The following is a 17,318-nucleotide window of genomic DNA, read 5'->3' on the forward strand; positions in this document are numbered from 1 at the left end:
ATTCTTGTTCGATCAGATACTCTGAAAGAGTATCGTACTACGCTCTTGGTGCTTGCTTCAATCCATAGAGCGCTTCTTCAGTTTGTACACTTTGTCTGGTCCAGCAACCTCAAATCCTGGAGGTTGTTCCACGTAAACTTCATCAGTGAGCACTCCATCGAGGAATGCACACTTTACATCCATCTGGTCTACTTTGAATCTTTTATATGCTGCGTAGGCTAGGAATAGTCTGACTGCTTCCAGTCTGGCAACAAGGGCGAAGGTTTCATCATAATCAATTCCTTCTTCTGGGCTGTACCTCTTCGCTACAAGTCTCGCCTTATTCCTGACTCTATTTCCTTTCTCGTCTTTCTTGTTCTTGAAAATTTATTTCAGTCCAATGACCTTTGTACCATCTGGAAGATCCACCAATTCCCAAATTGAATTCCTGTTGAATTCATTTAGTTCTTCTTGCATTGCTATAACCCATTGAATGTATTTCAAGGCTTCTTCAACATCCTTGAGTTTAGTTTGCGATAAGAAGCAACTAAAATTTTCATCTTCGTTGATGCAGTTCTGGTTGATGTCGTAGACGAGGTTGCACATTGATCTTCGAGTCATTACACCATCTGATGGTTCTCCAATGATATTGTCCTTTGAATGCAGCTCGAACCATTTTCTATACTTCTTGATTCCTTTTGGTGATGGTGGAGGTTCTTCAGTGAGGATAGGTCGTGGTCCATCAGTTGTTGACTGAAGTTTGATAGTGGCTTCAGTTTCTCCTCGAGCAGGGGACTGCGGAACTAAAGGCGAGTTTGGCTCCACGTGTACTCCTGTTTCAGCTTCTTTGTGTTCTTTAGTGGGTGGAGTTCCCCCTTGACTGATGCTTTCTGTAATGACTTCAGTTGAACCTTCAGTTACATGTCTGATCTTCTGATACTGAAACTCTTCAGTATCTTCATCTTCTCCTGGTCCTCACACTAACACCTCCTTTTTTCGGTGCTTTTCTTTTCAGTACTGGAAACTCCATTGTTCTTAGCATTCTCTTCAGTTTCCTGTTTCCTGAAATCATCAATAGACTCATCAAAAATAACATGAGGTGTTTCTTCCAAAACCATTGTTTGAGAGTTAAACACTCGATAGGCTTTGCTGGATTCTTCAGTTCCAGAGTATCCAAGGAAAATTCCTGGATCAGCTTTGCTATCAAAAGTGTTTAACTTTCTTTTATCGTTGTTATGAATGAAACACCTAGAACCGAAAACATGAAAATAAGAAATGGTTGGCTTCCTATTATTTCATATCCCGTATGGAGTTTTTCCATGTCTTTGAGTGAGGAAGGAGCATTTTGAGCATAGCATGTGTTGTTGATGGCTTTGGCCCAAAACTTCAATGGAAGTTTTGATTCAGCGAGCATCATCCTTGTTGCTTCCTTCAAAGATCTGTTTCTCCTTTCAGCTACTCCATTTTGCTAAGGATTTTTTGCTGCAGAGGTCTGGTGACTGATCCCTCGTTGTTCACAGTAGTCTCTGATCACTGAGTTTAGGAATTCAGTCGCTCTGTCTGATCTGATGCTGATGATGTCCATTTGTTTTTCAACACTCAGTCTCTTCATCAGCTTCGGTAGTTCCTTCAGTGTCTCACTTTTTCTATGTAGAAAAATAACCCAAGTATATTGTGAGTAATCATCTACTACTACTAGAGTGTATTTTCTACCGTCATAGCTTCTGGGAGACACTGGACCAAATAGATCCATGTGAAGCAGTTGCAGTATTCACTCTGAGGAGTGTCCTATTTTTTACTTGAATAAGGCTCTGGTCTGCTTTCCTCGTTGACATGCTTCACATTCTTGCCTCTTTTGGAAGACAATATAAGGTAATCCTTCTACTAGTTTATGCTTGGCAAGCTTGTTGATCGTTTTGAAGTTGAGGTGGTTGAGTCTTCGGTGCCATAGCCAGTTAAGTTTTGAATTGCTCTTGCTGATGAGGCAGGTTTTAGGTGGACTATCTTTCCATGATACTACGTAGAGATTTTCTTGCCTGATTCCTCTCAGCACCACCTTGTTCTTGTTGTTCTTCACAGTGAATTCATCTTTCTTGATCTTCACTGAGATCCGCTGTCACAAAATTGACTCACATACAACAAATTATGTTTTAGTCCAGAAACATAGATAACATTACTGTTACTGGCGTTACCCATATTGAGCACACCATAGCCTTTAGTTTCTCCTAAAGAGTTGTCTCCGAATGCAACTTTTGATCCAGCTTTTTCTACAAATTGAGTTAAGTACTCTTTCTAGCCTATCATGTGCTTCAAACAGCCATTGTCCAAGTACCAAGTATTTCTTGGAGCTTTTACTTCTTCCTTCTTTTTGTGTTTCATAGATTTGCCCTGCAAGGAAAAAGTATTTTAGGTACCCAATCAATGTTTGGGTCCTTGAGCGTTAGTTAGTGTTCTCTTAGGAACTCAGATTTGCTTCAGCACTCGACGTGCCACTGCTCCTTTGTTGTTGACTGGTCATCTGACTGAAGTTGAGGCTTCTTCAGTCAGCACATGAGCTCTTCTTGGTTGATCAACTTTCTTCTTTGGAACCTCCTTCTTCTTGTAGTTAGGTCTTGTATAAATTGGAGGTCTTCTCTGATCAGTATTGTATCTCCTTTGAGATACTGAAGTAGTTCCTGACTGATAGCATCTCGACTGAAAGTGTGGAGCATCAAACTGATTTCGTTTGAGCTGAGATTGGTAGGGTCCAGACATATAATGTCTTGGTTGATATTAAGCTCGTCTGGACTGATCATTGTTTTGTCTCCATGATTGTTGCTCTCTTCTGAACTGAATTGGTTTCAGTTTCTGATTGCTCTTGTTCTACCCCCTGGATTGATGAGGAAGATTCTGATTCTTTGCTCCATTTTGTTGATGTTGTTTCAGTTCGGAAGTTCCTTCCCCGTACTGAAATCGGCTCTTCAGTCTTTCTTGAAGAATGTGTTGGTTGGGTGCCTCCTTTAATCTTATGTAGTTTTGGGGAGGAGGAACATTCTGATTCGTCATCATCCTTCTCTTCTGATTTTCTTCTTTGTCATAATCCTTGGATTTGTTCGTCGTGTCGTCGTCTGAGACTTCAGTTACATCCTGGATCATGATTTCTTTGTCTTTTGTAGTGGCGGTCAACTTTCCTCCGATGCTTTCCACTAAGGCTGTTGAGGGAAAGTTGTCCATCAGTGGAGACTTGTAACACCCCATACTTTTTTCCTATGTTGTGAGATAGTGTCTTAACACTATAGAGAGTACTGAGATGTCGAGATGCGAGACTAATTTTTTTTATGACCAGATAAGACAGTTTGTCTTTTAAATAGAGTTACGAGTGAATAAACCAATGATAGAGTTAGAGTAATGAGATTTGAGAAATGAGTTGAGATAGAGATGCTGATTGAATTGAGTTTAGATTTTATTTTATTTCCGACTACCGGGAATAGAATTACCGAATACCGAGTTATCAGAGATTAACTGTCCTATTAAGAAAATAGGAATAATGAGTTTGACATAGAGCCGAGGAAGAGAGAGTGAGAACCCTTGATGAAAAGAGTCGGTCAAAGAGACGTCTAGTTTGTTTGTGTTGCCGACTGCTTTGACGTGATATTATGTGAATTTACGTGACTGATTGATTATGTGATTTCTGTTACGTGTGTCTTTATGACCAAGTTATTATGATTTTTATTTGAGACTTTAGCATTTAGAATTTTGATTAAGTTTCCAAAGCAAGTGTGGTTTATTTTTACCGAGAAATCGAATGATGTCGGTTTATGAAAATTTTTCCAAGCATGATATTTTTTTAAATTATTTTTCCTACGGAGAGGAATATCATAATTGAGTGAGTGCACTAATATTAGTGCTATAATTATTTTATTTGGTCACATGAATAATTATGCTATGGTATTTTATTAATGAGTAATATTTCCATAATTATTGTGATTATTATTTAATCACCCTTCTCACACTATTATTTTAATTTCTCAAGCATGTGACTAAATACCACAAATTGCCAAGTGTAGAGATTATTGAGAGAGTGTAGAGATTAGAGAGAGAGTGTAGAGATTAGAGAGAGAGAGATCAAGATTCCCTAAGATTACAAAATCTTCTTAAGATCACAAGATCAAAATATAATCTTGCAAATATTTTCTCTCTCCCTCACTCACCATTTTCGACCACCCCTTTTCTCCCTCACCTCTCACTTTCCTCCATTAACAACCATTGGAGAGACCTTCGGACCTTCCAAAAATCATACCAAACACATCAATCCACCCTTAAATCTTCCATAAACACCTCCTAGCTACTTGAATTCAAGAGAATCATTGAAGATTGGCTTCAAAGCTAGAGTGAGAAAGTGTGAAGTTTTGGTGTAAAGTTGGGTAAGTGATCATGTAATCCATAGATATAGCTTAAATGATGTTGTATGTGAGTATTCTTGAAAGATTGAAGCAAGAAAATCACCCCTTCCTCTTTCTAAAATTTTCGAAAATTTGGGTCTTCAACCCTTCAAAAAAATTTCTTTTTCTTTCCTTGTTTTGGGGTGAAAAAAATGATATCTATGTGATGTTTGTTGATGATTGATGTGTGTTGTGATGTATATGTCTATGTGATTCATTGAGATGTGAAAGTTCGATGGAGTTTAGTTTACCCAAAATTGGGAACTTTTGAGTTGATGATTAAAATGATGAATTGATGATGAAGATGAGTCCATGAGATGTATACGATGATGATTGATGGAGTAAATTGAGTATATGATGTCAATTGATGATTTTGATATGAGTTAGTTTAATAAAATTAGGGATATGTGTATCTATGCTCTAATTTGTAAATTGATGGTTTATATATGAGATTAATTGGTTAAGATTGATGGATCTATGAATGGATTAAAGATTCATGAGTGTTTATAAAATTTCAAAGAGTTTAGTTTAATAAAAATTAGGACTTTTTGTCTATATGTTTATTAAGTGAATTGGCTTAAGATATAAGAAATTGAGCATGAAATTGGTGTCTAAATATGTTTGATTAGGTCTATTGTAGGCTAAGTAAAATTTTGACTTAGTTTAGTTTATATGAGTTTTTGAGTTCTCATATGATGTGAGGTTGATGCTTGGTAAAATGAGGTCTAATTGCTTTATGACCATTATGTGAACGTTTGTCATGTTTTATTAAGAGTTTTATGTGGATACATGAGCTTTCATTAGAGTTTAGTTTACATGATAAAAAGGGAATCTATATGTGTATGATGAGTTATATGATGAATGAGATCATGTTTGAGTGTTTGAGAAATTTTTGAGCATGAAAATGAGAAGAGAATTTTAATGATGCGTTCGTTGAAACGTTCTCCTTGAGATTTGAGTCTAAAGATGTAAGAGAAGAGTCGAGATTGAGTATGATGAGTATTATGTTGTACTTGAATGTTTTTGAATGCTATAAGTGTTTAAAATGAGCTTTGATGAGTTTGCTTGAAGAAATGTTGAGTTGAACATGTTTGCTTGTGTGATGGAGTTCGGAGTCATTTTTAGTGATGCACTGACCTACTGTTTTCGAGATGTTTTTGTTATCCAAACACCATGAAAATTTTATGATAAGTATATTTGAGAGTCTTGAGCATAAAGGTAAAATTTCAAGTCATTTGGACTTCGTTTACTAGTTTTATAAAATAAAAAACCAAAACTGCTACGTTCTGCCGAATTGTTCGGTGAGTAGCCAATGGAGTCATCTATTACAGTATCTTTCCTTAACATTCTGGAACCCAAATTTTTATTGTTAAGACATAAGTGTCTTAGGTATGTACCCACAAAATTTCAGACCTTTTTGACCACGTTTACTATTTTTCAAAAATTCAACTTTTCGAATGCCAAAAACTGCCGAATATGGTAGACTGTAGTAAAACAGTCATATCTCCTAAAATACTTGGAGTTTTTGACCCTACTTTTTTTTAAATGACACTATACTCAAAGAGGTTTTTTTTGGTATAGGTTACGACTCCATAAGAGGTCTGTACCGAGTCTGGTGAGATTTTGAAGTTGAGTCAGTGCAGAGTGAAGTTTATTTTTGACTTGTCTATGTGTGTTTTTCATATGCTTAAGTGTTTATGCTTGTTTATGTGCTTAAATGCTATGAGGTTGAGCCGAGTTGAGAGTTAAGTCGAGAGTAGGACGTGTGAATCCTTAGAAGTTGAGTGTACCTAGGGATTGAGTTTATTGGGTAAATAGACGTTGAGTGAGAAGTTATAGTTTAAGATGAGATTGATTGAGTTTCTGACTAAGGTTTGTTTTATCACATGAACCTTCGATGACAATGACGATGTGATGATGATATATGAAGGCCCGAGCGAGACGAAGAAGTAAGTTGCCTGATTTCTCTCCAGGATTAGCGAAGGACTTCAGGTGGGCAATACTTTGAGTATAAGTATATTATACGAGCTTTCTAAAATGATTTAATGATGTTATGAACTTATCAAATGATTTGAGATAAATGATGTTTGAGAATTGTTGGACTTGCCAATTTTTGATGATGAACTTGTATGTGACCCTCTACCGATGAGACGAATTCGGTCCTGCCACAAGCGGGATTTTGTGCACAGAGGTGACTGTGAGCCGTCTTCGGGTCGGCCGGTCACGGTACTTGAGAGGGAGGCCTACTTCTCAGTACCTTTGATGATGATGAGTTGTAGATGTGGTGCATGCATGTTGAGATCTTTGACAGCTGTCATTCATTTATTTCTTTATGATGTTTATTAAAATTGCTTACACAGGTTCATTTACGCTAAACTTATTCCTGTGTATTGCTGAGATGTGGCAAGTTTCAAATCTATAGCTCTAAGAGCACCTTTCTTGTTTTTCGGCGTTTGCCCACTGAGTATTATGTACTCACGCCCTGCATATATTTCTAAATGTGCAGGCTAAGCGAGGAGCGAGATTGGTCTGGTGCTGGTGGGGAAAGTTTCAATCGATGTATTTTAAATTTCCATATCGCCTTTATGATATTAGAGTCTTGATGTTTGAGATACTTAGTTTTCTTTTGAAATCAAGCAATACACTCACGGTTATGTGTCTTCATACATATAATCGGTTCGCATTTTGCTGCGATACTCTGCTTATTATTCTTCCTTATGAAAAATGAGCTATACCTGTTTTGTTTTTATTCGTGAAATTCCTGATAATTAAAAAGATATAACGACGTTGACGTTTTTACCCTTGGGTTCATTTATGATGATTTCCTTAACACCTTTTGATGCGAGCTTCCGCTTGATGTTTGACCTATTCATCTTATCTTTTATTCTTTTAAAAATAGTCGTATCGATACTCGTACCCCGCTATCACTAGCGTCAGGAATCGGGCTGCGACAAGACTCCTTCGTGCATTTTTTTCATTAACTGCTCCATTTTGTAGCTGAGTCTCTTGGCTTCATGTGATGCTCTCTCGCATTCCACCGTTGATTTCTTCAGTTCTGTTTTAGTCTCGTTCAGTCGAGACTGCAGCTTGCTCTGTTCTGACTGAAGGGTATTGATACTTGTCTTCAATTGGTTGTTCTTCATGATTAGTTCGTCGAGACAAGTCTCGTCTAGATAGTAGAGCTTGATTGTCTCCTTCTTGGACTAATCTTTACTGATTTCCTTCTCCAATTTCTGAGTCTGTTGCGGGAGATTCTCGATCATTGACCTTAGGAGTCTATGATCAGTCATGAGCTCGTCGATTTCGTCGATTGTTGAGCTTTTGGACTCCGAGTTTTCTCCTGTAAACAAGAAGGAGTTATCAGTATTAAAGGTTTTAGTATGAGAGTTTACCTCAGGCTCATTCATTCTGTTGTCGTAGTTGTTGCAGGAGTTGTCAGCCACGCTTTCAACATCTCCAGCCATGAGGGCCTCGCTCTCATCTTCTGAACTAGTGGAGTTGTTGGTTGATGATTCAGCTAAAGATCCAGAACTTTCAGCATCTCCAGCCACCATTGCCTTCTTATTTCCGTACTTGCGATCTCTTTTGGCGTGAATTTCTTTCCGCTCTGAGTGTGATAGTTCAGGGCAATCAGTTCTGTAGTGCCCTTTCTTTCCGCATCCAAAGCATTCTACATCTTTAAGATCGGGAGTGGGTGATTTTTTCTCTTCAATCTTGTCGTTGGAGTATTTGGGCTCGTACTCCTACTCTTTTTCTTTGTAGTTCCTCTTGTGGAACTTTTTATACTTGCGTAACCTTGATTCCATCTTGTTGAATCTTTCAGTCAGCAGTGCATATTGACTGAAAAATTCCTCTAGCTTGAGTTCAGTTGACTTCTTCGACTGCTTCTTGGTTTCCTTTGATGAATTTTTCAGTGCAGCTCCCTTTGAACCTAATGGAGTGTCTTAATCTAATATTCTGGCCTTCTTTGTCTCTAGATTTCTTCGGATGTCGAATTCATTGGCCTTTAAGTCTAAGAACAGTTTGTCAGTCGCCAGTATGTTGAATTTGGGCTTGCTCTGGTGAGCGACTAAATAGATCTTCCAATCGCCTCGTGGGAGGGTATGGAAAATCTTTAGGTTGATTTCTCGTTATATGTATTTGTCCTTAGAGATGGACTGAACCTCGTTCAGTATTTGATTGAACTTGTACTTCATCTCTTCGACTAATTCGTTCTTGAGCATCAGGAACGAATCGAACTTTTGGCAAGCTATGGGTAGCTTGTTCTCCTTGATTTCTTCTGATCCGACACACAATCTCTCGAGAATGTCCCACATGTCCTTGCCAGTGCCACAGTCCATGATTTTAGTGACGTGTTTGTCGGGGACTATGCCGAAGATGGTGTTCTTGGCAAGATTGTCCAGCTCATCTTATTTTCTTTCTTCAGTGGTGAAGTTGGCCTTGTCTTTGATCTGTACTTCGTCGTAGGGATCCTTTGTGATGTCGACTGGTACTCTCTTGACAGTTTCTTTAATGATGATTGGACCGTTGGTGATGACTTTCCACATACGACAATGTTGAGCTGTAAGGTAGCTTTTGATCCGGAACTTCCATATGTCGTAATTTTCTATATTGAACGCCGGTAGTGATAAAGACCTGCTAAAGTTAATTTCCATGATATAGGTAGAAGAAAAAGATAGATAAAGAGCACACTTAGAACGGAGGAGATGAAACGTTTTAAAACCCTCTTTTGAAAAAGGATCTAGTTCAGTAGAACCGGGTCAAAGCAGTTTGATTTTACGAACAACCTACTCTGATACCAATTGTTGGGTCCCGGAGGGTCACTGAACTGGTGTATAGGGGGAAATACACCAGTAGGCTATTGTTAAAAAATTCTTTTGTAAGACTGAAAGAGTATCGACTGATACTGAAAGGATGTAGACTGAAGTCAACAGTCAAAGAAGTTTAAGTTAAAACAGGGGTGTAGACTGATACTGAACTGACTTCAGTATTTTGATTTCAGTTAGGCACAAAGCTTCAACTGATAATCTACGTAAGGTTTCAGTCTAGATTTTGAAATCAGATAAGTGTTATGAATCTTACTGACTATCCAAAGATTGATCAGTTAGACTAATAATACCAGCAGCGAAAAATAAACTTAATAAATAGCCTTTTGTGATCAACACTTTGACATATTTAAGTTTCTCCTTATAGTTTATCAGTTTCAGTTAAACGAAGAGTTTGTGCACAAGTAGAGAATAGCAAATACTGAAAGCGATAAAAGACACAAAATTTTTACGTGGTTCAGAAACAAGTTCCTACATCTATGGTCAGTTGATCGCACTGACAATCACTCTGGGCTTGTGCTTGCGGGTGCATGGCAAACCTTCAACTGAAATAGGGTTTCAGTGCAAATACACTGGATTTGACTTCTCGTCTCCTTCTTAGCTTGCAGTTGCAAGGACTACACTTGTCTTGCTTGCGGGGGCTAAGAACTCTTGAGTTCAGACTCTTGTCTAGAACTCTCTATCTTTCTCTCCCAAACCCTCTTTTCACTCGGTTGAAAAGGGTTTGAAATACCAACATGATTACAGATAACAGGCTCTCTGTAATCAAAACTTAGGCTAGGGATTTTACAAGGATTTTGCCTAAGGGTGTAAGAGAATTTGGGTAATCAGTAAACTGATTTGGACTTTGAATATTCTCTTCTTCGATTCAAACTTTGAAAGTAGTGAATAGGCTAAGTCGCGAATTTGGCAGAGGTTCAGCTTGAGTGTTTGAATCGGTGAAGATTGAAGACGTTCCTCGAGCTCTATTTATAGGCAAAGTCTTGAATAGATCTGTTGCCAAGATGGTCTTCAAGAATTCGGCCGTTTTAAGATAGATTTAAATTTTGGCTGAGGTTTCAATCTTCGAGGCTCCTAATTTGGTGAGGAATGGCGTCTCTAGGTGCAGGAGCATGGTGCTTCTGAAAAGTTAGCACCAAAAAGGAAAGCTCTGCTCAGGAAAGGACGATCTTCAATATCTCTGCATTTAATACGGCTGTACTCGGTGTGTACGTGGCTTCCTTTTAACTTAAGGTCTTCAGTCCGGGGAAGAATGTCAACTGATACTTTACTTATGTATCAGTCCGCTAATTCCACGTGGCCAGCATTAGTTATTCAGTCATAACTGAAGCTCTTGTGAAGTCTTGGTCCATTAAATACTTCAGTATTTGACTTCAGCCTTTTCAGTTGTGATCTTCTGTCGAACAGTCTTCAGTCTTCAAACTTCAGTCCACCAATCTTTAGTCTAACTAGATAACTGAACTCTGACACTTGAGTTCGAAAAATTCTAGTCTACCGAAAAGAAAATCTAAGAGTTTTGCAGGTATCATCAAAACTAGAGCAAGGATATTTCATTAACTTCCCAACAATATTATATTATTTATTATGTGTGTGTGTGTGTGTGCTCGTATATATATACTAAGAAGTAAAACATCGCTAATATTTACATTGAAACTAAATAGGTCCATAACGCTCACAAATTTGGGTACGTAAATAGGTTTCTAATATTCATAGTCGTTACACGAAGGGACTTATTTGCCTCAATTTTTGAACGTTAAGACTTATTTGCCATAATTTATGAACGTTAGGAATCTAGTTGCACAAAACATAACTCTAGGGACCTATTTGCTTTTAGCTATAGACATTAGGAGTGTATTTGCTACTTACTCTATGAACTATTGTTTCTTAACAACGATGTTTGAGTCTTGTGGCATATTGAAATGGAACGAATGGAGTACATAATATACAAATAATATATTTTGGTATGATATACTAATATATTTTGATATATCGCACTACTGATATATACACCAGTACATATCAAAACATCGGTATATACCAGTATATCGAAATATCGATATGTACTGACATAATGGTATATATCGAAACACCGATATATACCAATATACTGGTATGTATCAATATATATCATGGTAACGGTATACACCATTATACCTCGATACTTGGAAAATTCGTTCCTTATTCTTATAGAATTTTTTTTTAATATGGTAGCATACCTATCGAAAATCATAATATATCTTAAATTTCGTATATTATCGAAAATCATACTATATTTAGTATATTTTTGGTAGTTTTGGGTAAGTACAGAATATCGAGTTGTTAATATATTTCTTCACCTTTAATTATTTATATCCCAATGAAAATATAAAAAGATTGAAGAAGTTGTGATAATAAAAAATATTTAATCACACATTTATGCCAATTTAAATGAATGATATACATACATATGTATATATATATAACAGGGTGACGTATTGTCATGACTCATGAGTTTCATGATTGATTAGTAAGAATAGCAATTATTATAGGCATTTCCGTGTTTATGACATAATATTATAACTAATCACGCTATCCAACAAGTCAACAAACGCAATTCACTCAATTCTTTGTGGTTTCAACGATGGTAAATCAGCATGCCCACTGCCGATCAGCTTACAATTTAGAGACGAATTGCACTAAAAAAAAAAAACTTTAAATCGCATGTTTTTTTTTTTCCTTTTGAAGTTTTGCAACGTGAAGAAGCTTAATTTTTTATATATAAATTATATAAGTAAATAAAGAAATTCAAAGACCACATGGAGATTTCAAATTCAGAACTTTAGATCTTGAGCATTAATCTTCTACCACTAGGCCAAAATACAAGGAGTTTAATTTTTGTAACAATTCAATAAGTTGTTCGATTGATAAAAAAAAGTTAAATGATAATTCATAAACTTCAATATTCGTGTAACAATTCGATCAAACTTGAAAGATATGGATGCACACAATGAAGCCCTTGCCAAATACTTTAATTTTACACTTTAATCGTTTCTTCCAAAACCCCCCCAAAAAAAGTGTGAATGTAAGAAAAAAAGGTAACTATAAAGCCAAGTAGTCTCAAATCAGTGCAATTATAGAGTTTAAGATGACAGACATTTGCGTGTGGGTAAAGAGAAAGAGACATTACGTGTGAACTTTTGTTGGAACTCAATATTAAGTATGAACACATTTTTCAATTGCATTTCTTTCCTGGTCTTCGTATCTTATTTTCTAGTCAAGATTACAGAAAATAAAGGACAAGAATCGTCCAAGTGCTCAAATTCCAATTATGCTGATGCACTACATGTTAATGATATTTATATTTTTGAGAGATAATTGTAAAAATAAATTAGAAACTTGTACCTATTTTATAATTTCGACCTCATTTTTATTTCCGTAATACTCACTTCCTACTTTTTCTTTTAGGGATGTCCATAAAAAAAAATTCTATCTATTTTTTGGACTAAACCTTACCGCTTATAATATTTCATTTATTCTTACTTTTTATATTTTCACCACCTCCACAATCTTTTCTTCATTTCTAATACACTCAACAATTTTTTTGTAAAACTCACAGCACTTCCTTCTGGAAAAAAAAAATCATGGACGGGGGAGTATTTTCAGTTGGGACGTCCTATTTTCGTAGGCGGCCGACGTAAGTCGTAATTTGGTAGAAAATGATTGAATTACGTCGTTTAGTGTAAAATTAAGCACGCAATTTATAAGATTTGAGTGGCAATTTAATTTTGATGCTTAATTACACACTAAACGAATTCCTTTAATATATGCTAGTTGCAGCATCTTTTTGATCCACGTGGCTGTTCATGTTTTTTTTTTTTTTTTTTTTTTTACTTGGGGGAGTTGGGGAGGGGGAGGGGAGCAATGGGGTTTGAACCCGGGACCTCACTATTCACACACAGGAGATCGCACCGCTTGGTGTCCCCTTGAAAACTTCATGTTGTCTTTTTTATGATCAAAAAAATTGAGGATGCCTCAATTGTAAAAATTAAAAAGATTTGAAAGTAAAAATTAAAGAATATGTGATAACTTGTGCCGCTTTTGTATAAATCATATACAGAAGAATGTGAATAAATGTCGCTGCCATTTTGTTTTGTTTTATCTTTGATTGACTTGCATGAGGTCTTCTGGTGCATTGCTAGATAAAGACGAGAAGGGTAATTTGGACAAACTGTATTAGCTTATATATTTATGTCCTAAAATGACTTTTTTTTCTTTGAGCAATAAAAGTGACGGTTTAATTCTTCAGTTCATATTTAGTTACCATTATAAAACCTCATTATATATATAATTAAAGTAAAATTGCAATAAAGAATTAGTAAATGTGGAATTTCATTATACATGTTATAATAAGCATTGTTATCATCATCATCATCAACGTCTCTCTTGAAAGAATAGGTAAAACGCATCATCAAGTCCTTACTTTTCGTCTTTAGTTTTATATGATTTTTGTATAATTTTTTGGCTTTAATAAGTCGTTAATACTTTTAGTTTTAATTTCAGTGGATCCTAATTTAACAAACCTTGTAAATAGCTTAACTTTTCCTCTGTCTATATATCAATACTTATTATTAAACCAATTTAATTAAATATTATGAAATAAAAAGTTGTTTAAATATATGCGGTTGCTAGATTTGTCGTTGGCTCCGACCTCACCACCAATGTGGGGATCGATCGTCACCGACTTCTCCCAAATTTCCTCAAACTCAAATAAGTGTTTTTCCAACATGTTATTGAAATTAATTTGAGATGAACTAAAAACTAAACAAAATTATGAATCTCTAACAAGACTTGGGTGCTTGAATCTGGTCTGGAATCCTCAGGTAGTAAGCAATGACTTGTAACTCTTAAAATAATGATATTTGTATAACTTGCAACTCAGTAAACAACTATAATAATAATAATAATAATAATAATAATAATAATAATAATAATAATAATAATAATAATAATAATAATAATAATAATAAATTGTTTTATAGCCTAAATGCCTAATGAATAAGGTGTTGGTTTATAATAGATTATAGATTTTATTCTAAATTGGTGTGTTTTTATTTACTATATATATTTTTTTATTTTTCACAAAAACTTGTGTGCGGCACGCCACATATAAATAAAGACTTTACATAAAATCATGTAAGATTTTCATAATAATAAATAAGATTTTTTATTTTTATTTTTTATATCTATATTTTTGTTTTTCACAAAAAGTTGTGTTCAACACGCCGCATGTAAATAATACTTTTAATAAAATCAAATAAGACTTTTATATATTTTATTTTTTCACAAAAACTTGTGTGCAGCACGCAACATGTAAATATTTTTCACATAATCAAATAAGATTTTTATTAAGGGTAAATAAGACTTTGCTTACACATAAATAACACTTTTCACAAAATCAAATAAGACTTTTATTTAGAACAATTAAGATTTTAAGATATTTTATTCGTACATACGACTTTTCATAAAATCACAAGACTTGACTTTTTATTCATAAACAAACTTCTCTTAATAGCATATAATATTTTTCTTAATAACAAATAAGACTTTAATAAATTTTATTCGTAAATGAGACTTTTGCTATTAAATGCAAATAAGACTTTTGATCAAATCAAACACTAAGAATTATTTTAATAGAAATAAAACTTTAAGAATTTTTATCGTAAATGAGACTTTTACTTGAATGCATGTAAATACTCCCTCCATCCACAATAAGTCTTGTTTTTTTTTGTCATTTTCGTCCATCCACAATAAGTGTGGTCTTTCGATTTTAGGAGATATACCTTTATACTTTTACCTCATTCATACACAATATTTACAAAAAACTTATCTCACACATCATTTATTAATTAACTAACAATTCAACTTTGGTGGGACCATTTCTCTATTTTATACACATCTCTTAATATTTTTTTTAAACTCGTGTCCTCCCATCCAAACCACATTTATCGTGGACGGAGGGAGTAATATTTTTCATAAAATCAAATAAGACTCTAAGACCTTTTATTCGCAAATGAGACTTTTACTTGAATATAAGTAATATTTTTTCATGAAATAATATAAAACTTTTTACATCATTCGTTCTCATTCTCTGTCTCTCTCGAGCAGCGCCTTTCCTTCTTTCGAAACCCTCATCGGCCTTCTCGTCGTGCGTCCCCTATGTACCACACCAACCTCTGCCAAAGCCCTTCCTATCTTCGCCACCATGATGAAATCTTCACATCCCACAATGAAATCCTTCGAATCTGAAGCCCTAACTGAATATTCAGTGCAAGAGGAAGATCATAGCGGTGTCTATGTTTCTGATTCGCTCTTTCCTATTCGTGCCGGTGATTTCATCGATTCTGGTGAGGATTTAAGTTGGGCCGATTCAGAGGGTTGTTGGATGGTGGTACTAGAGACGGAGGCACCGAAAATCGAAAGGAAACATGCCGACCGCACTAAGAGGGTGGTTGACATGATGATGCTCATCTATTTTCTGGCCTACTTCAAATGGGTGAGGACATAGATCATATCTATGATTCTTGCATCGAGACTTAGTGTGGTGACTGCTACTTGTGTTTCTCCTAACTAGTTTGGCTTCATTGATGTTGGGCTCAGAGGGTTTTAACTGCATGCGCTGTATAAACCGTGGCTCTAATATTGCATGCAACATCGACATCCGCAAGGCTTTTGATACTATGCGGTGGAATTTTATATATTCTGGTTGTGCTTCGTGCTAATGGGTATCATGAGAAATTCATTCGGTGGATTTCTATAATCTTTAGTTCGGCTCGGATTTCTATTCTATAATCTTTAGTTCGGCTCGGACTTCATCCCGGTCAGACGTTCGCACACTTGTTGGCGTATCGTGCACAACAAGATCCCAACTTTGGACCGTTTGATCAGGCAGAGCTTTATAAGGCTGAATTTTTGTCCTTTCTGTCTCAACGAGGCAGAATCTCTTAGTCATATTTTCTGGTCTTGCTCTCGTGTAAAGCCCATTTGGATGGATTTCCTTGAGTGGTTTGATCAGACGCATCTCATGGATTCCCAGGACATCCGATCCATAGCTTTCTTGTTCAAGCTTGGAATGTTTCTTTTAGTAAGCTAGTAAGCTTGTCAGTAATTATTGGAATCTCGGGGTCATCACTTTGTTGTGGTAGATTTGGACTTCTTGTAATAAGGTAGTGTTCGAGAACGAAAAGCTTGAAGCTCGGGGAATTCTCAAACTCCTTGAAGTTGCATTTAAGGAAGTCGATGGTTTTGTTACCAATCTGGGTTACATGTCCAACAAATGGAGTGATTATCCTATTCTCCGTCATATGGGAGTTTTTTCTCGTCCCATGCCTCCTCCAGAATTCATTAATGTCCATTGGTGGCACCCAGTGGATGAAAGTTAACACTGACGGAGCTGTCTCGGGGTGGCCCAGTGCTATTGCCGAGGGAGCCGTCTTTCGCGACCATTTGGGTGAGGTTCGCGGCTGCTTTCATATCAAAGAAGGGGTGGGTTATGCTTTTGAAGCTGAATTACTGACTGTTATCACTGCCATCGCCATTACGTATTCTCACGGTTGGCTTAATCTTTGGGTGGAGGCGGATTCCATTTATGTTGTTCGCCTTTTGTAGAGCCGCTCTCTTGCGGTTCCTTGGGAATTTCTTGCATATTGGAAAGACACCCTGGTGTAGCTTCACGATTTTAGGCTCCAAGTTTCGCATATTTACCGGGAATGAAATGTCGTGGCGGATATCATGGCTAATCTCAACCGGTAGGAGGGTTGATGGTCACATGCAATTGAGGACATCAGGAATGCAGTCATTGTCGATATGGATTTTCTTTCTGCGGAAACGCTAATGCATCAGGTTTTTGAGGGGGTTTGCGGTTGGGTTCATAGGTTGCTCTGGAGCGGCTCCCGATGTAACAGCCCGACTCCAGACTTGACGGTTGTTCCCACATACCAAAATGAGTCTTTTCTAGCGTGTTTTGTCCTTACTCACACACTCCCATAGAAACTTCCCAAGGGGTCACCCATCGTAAAATTTCTCCAAGCCAAGCACGCTTAACCTAGGAGTTTCG

At 36.4% G+C, this 17,318-nt stretch overlaps 1 protein-coding gene and 1 long non-coding RNA gene across 2 annotated transcripts; one reads left to right on the forward strand and one right to left on the reverse strand.

Moving 5' to 3' along the window:
* Positions 1-57: 57 nt before the first annotated feature.
* LOC130994147 (uncharacterized) lies at positions 58-2,733 on the reverse strand. Its single transcript, XM_057919177.1, has 6 exons — positions 2,503-2,733; positions 2,312-2,367; positions 965-1,041; positions 653-890; positions 466-526; positions 58-357 (listed from the first exon to the last, which is right to left on the reverse strand). The coding sequence occupies exons 1-6, from the start codon at positions 2,731-2,733 to the stop codon at positions 58-60; spliced, it is 963 nt and encodes a 320-aa protein (XP_057775160.1).
* A 1,430-nt stretch (positions 2,734-4,163) lies between these two features.
* Positions 4,164-7,149, forward strand: LOC130996147 (uncharacterized). Its single transcript, XR_009092416.1, has 3 exons — positions 4,164-4,382; positions 6,331-6,392; positions 6,907-7,149. It is a non-coding gene; the product is annotated as an uncharacterized LOC130996147 (long non-coding RNA).
* Positions 7,150-17,318: the final 10,169 nt, after the last annotated feature.

This window comes from Salvia miltiorrhiza, chromosome 7 (assembly GCF_028751815.1).
Source record: "Salvia miltiorrhiza cultivar Shanhuang (shh) chromosome 7, IMPLAD_Smil_shh, whole genome shotgun sequence".
NCBI lineage: Eukaryota > Viridiplantae > Streptophyta > Magnoliopsida > Lamiales > Lamiaceae > Salvia > Salvia miltiorrhiza.

Excerpts from the sequence above, each read along its gene's own strand:
- LOC130994147 (XM_057919177.1), bottom strand. The coding sequence starts at position 2,733 with ATGTCTGGACCCTACCAATCTCAGCTCAAACGAAATCAGTTTGATGCT. Across the intron at positions 527-652 it reads ATCAAGAAGTATAGAAAATG|TTGCTTCTTATCGCAAACTA; the intron begins GTTCGAGCTGCA and ends TGAAAATTTTAG. Across the intron at positions 358-465 it reads CCTTGAAATACATTCAATGG|AACAAGAAAGACGAGAAAGG; the intron begins GTTATAGCAATG and ends TAAATTTTCAAG.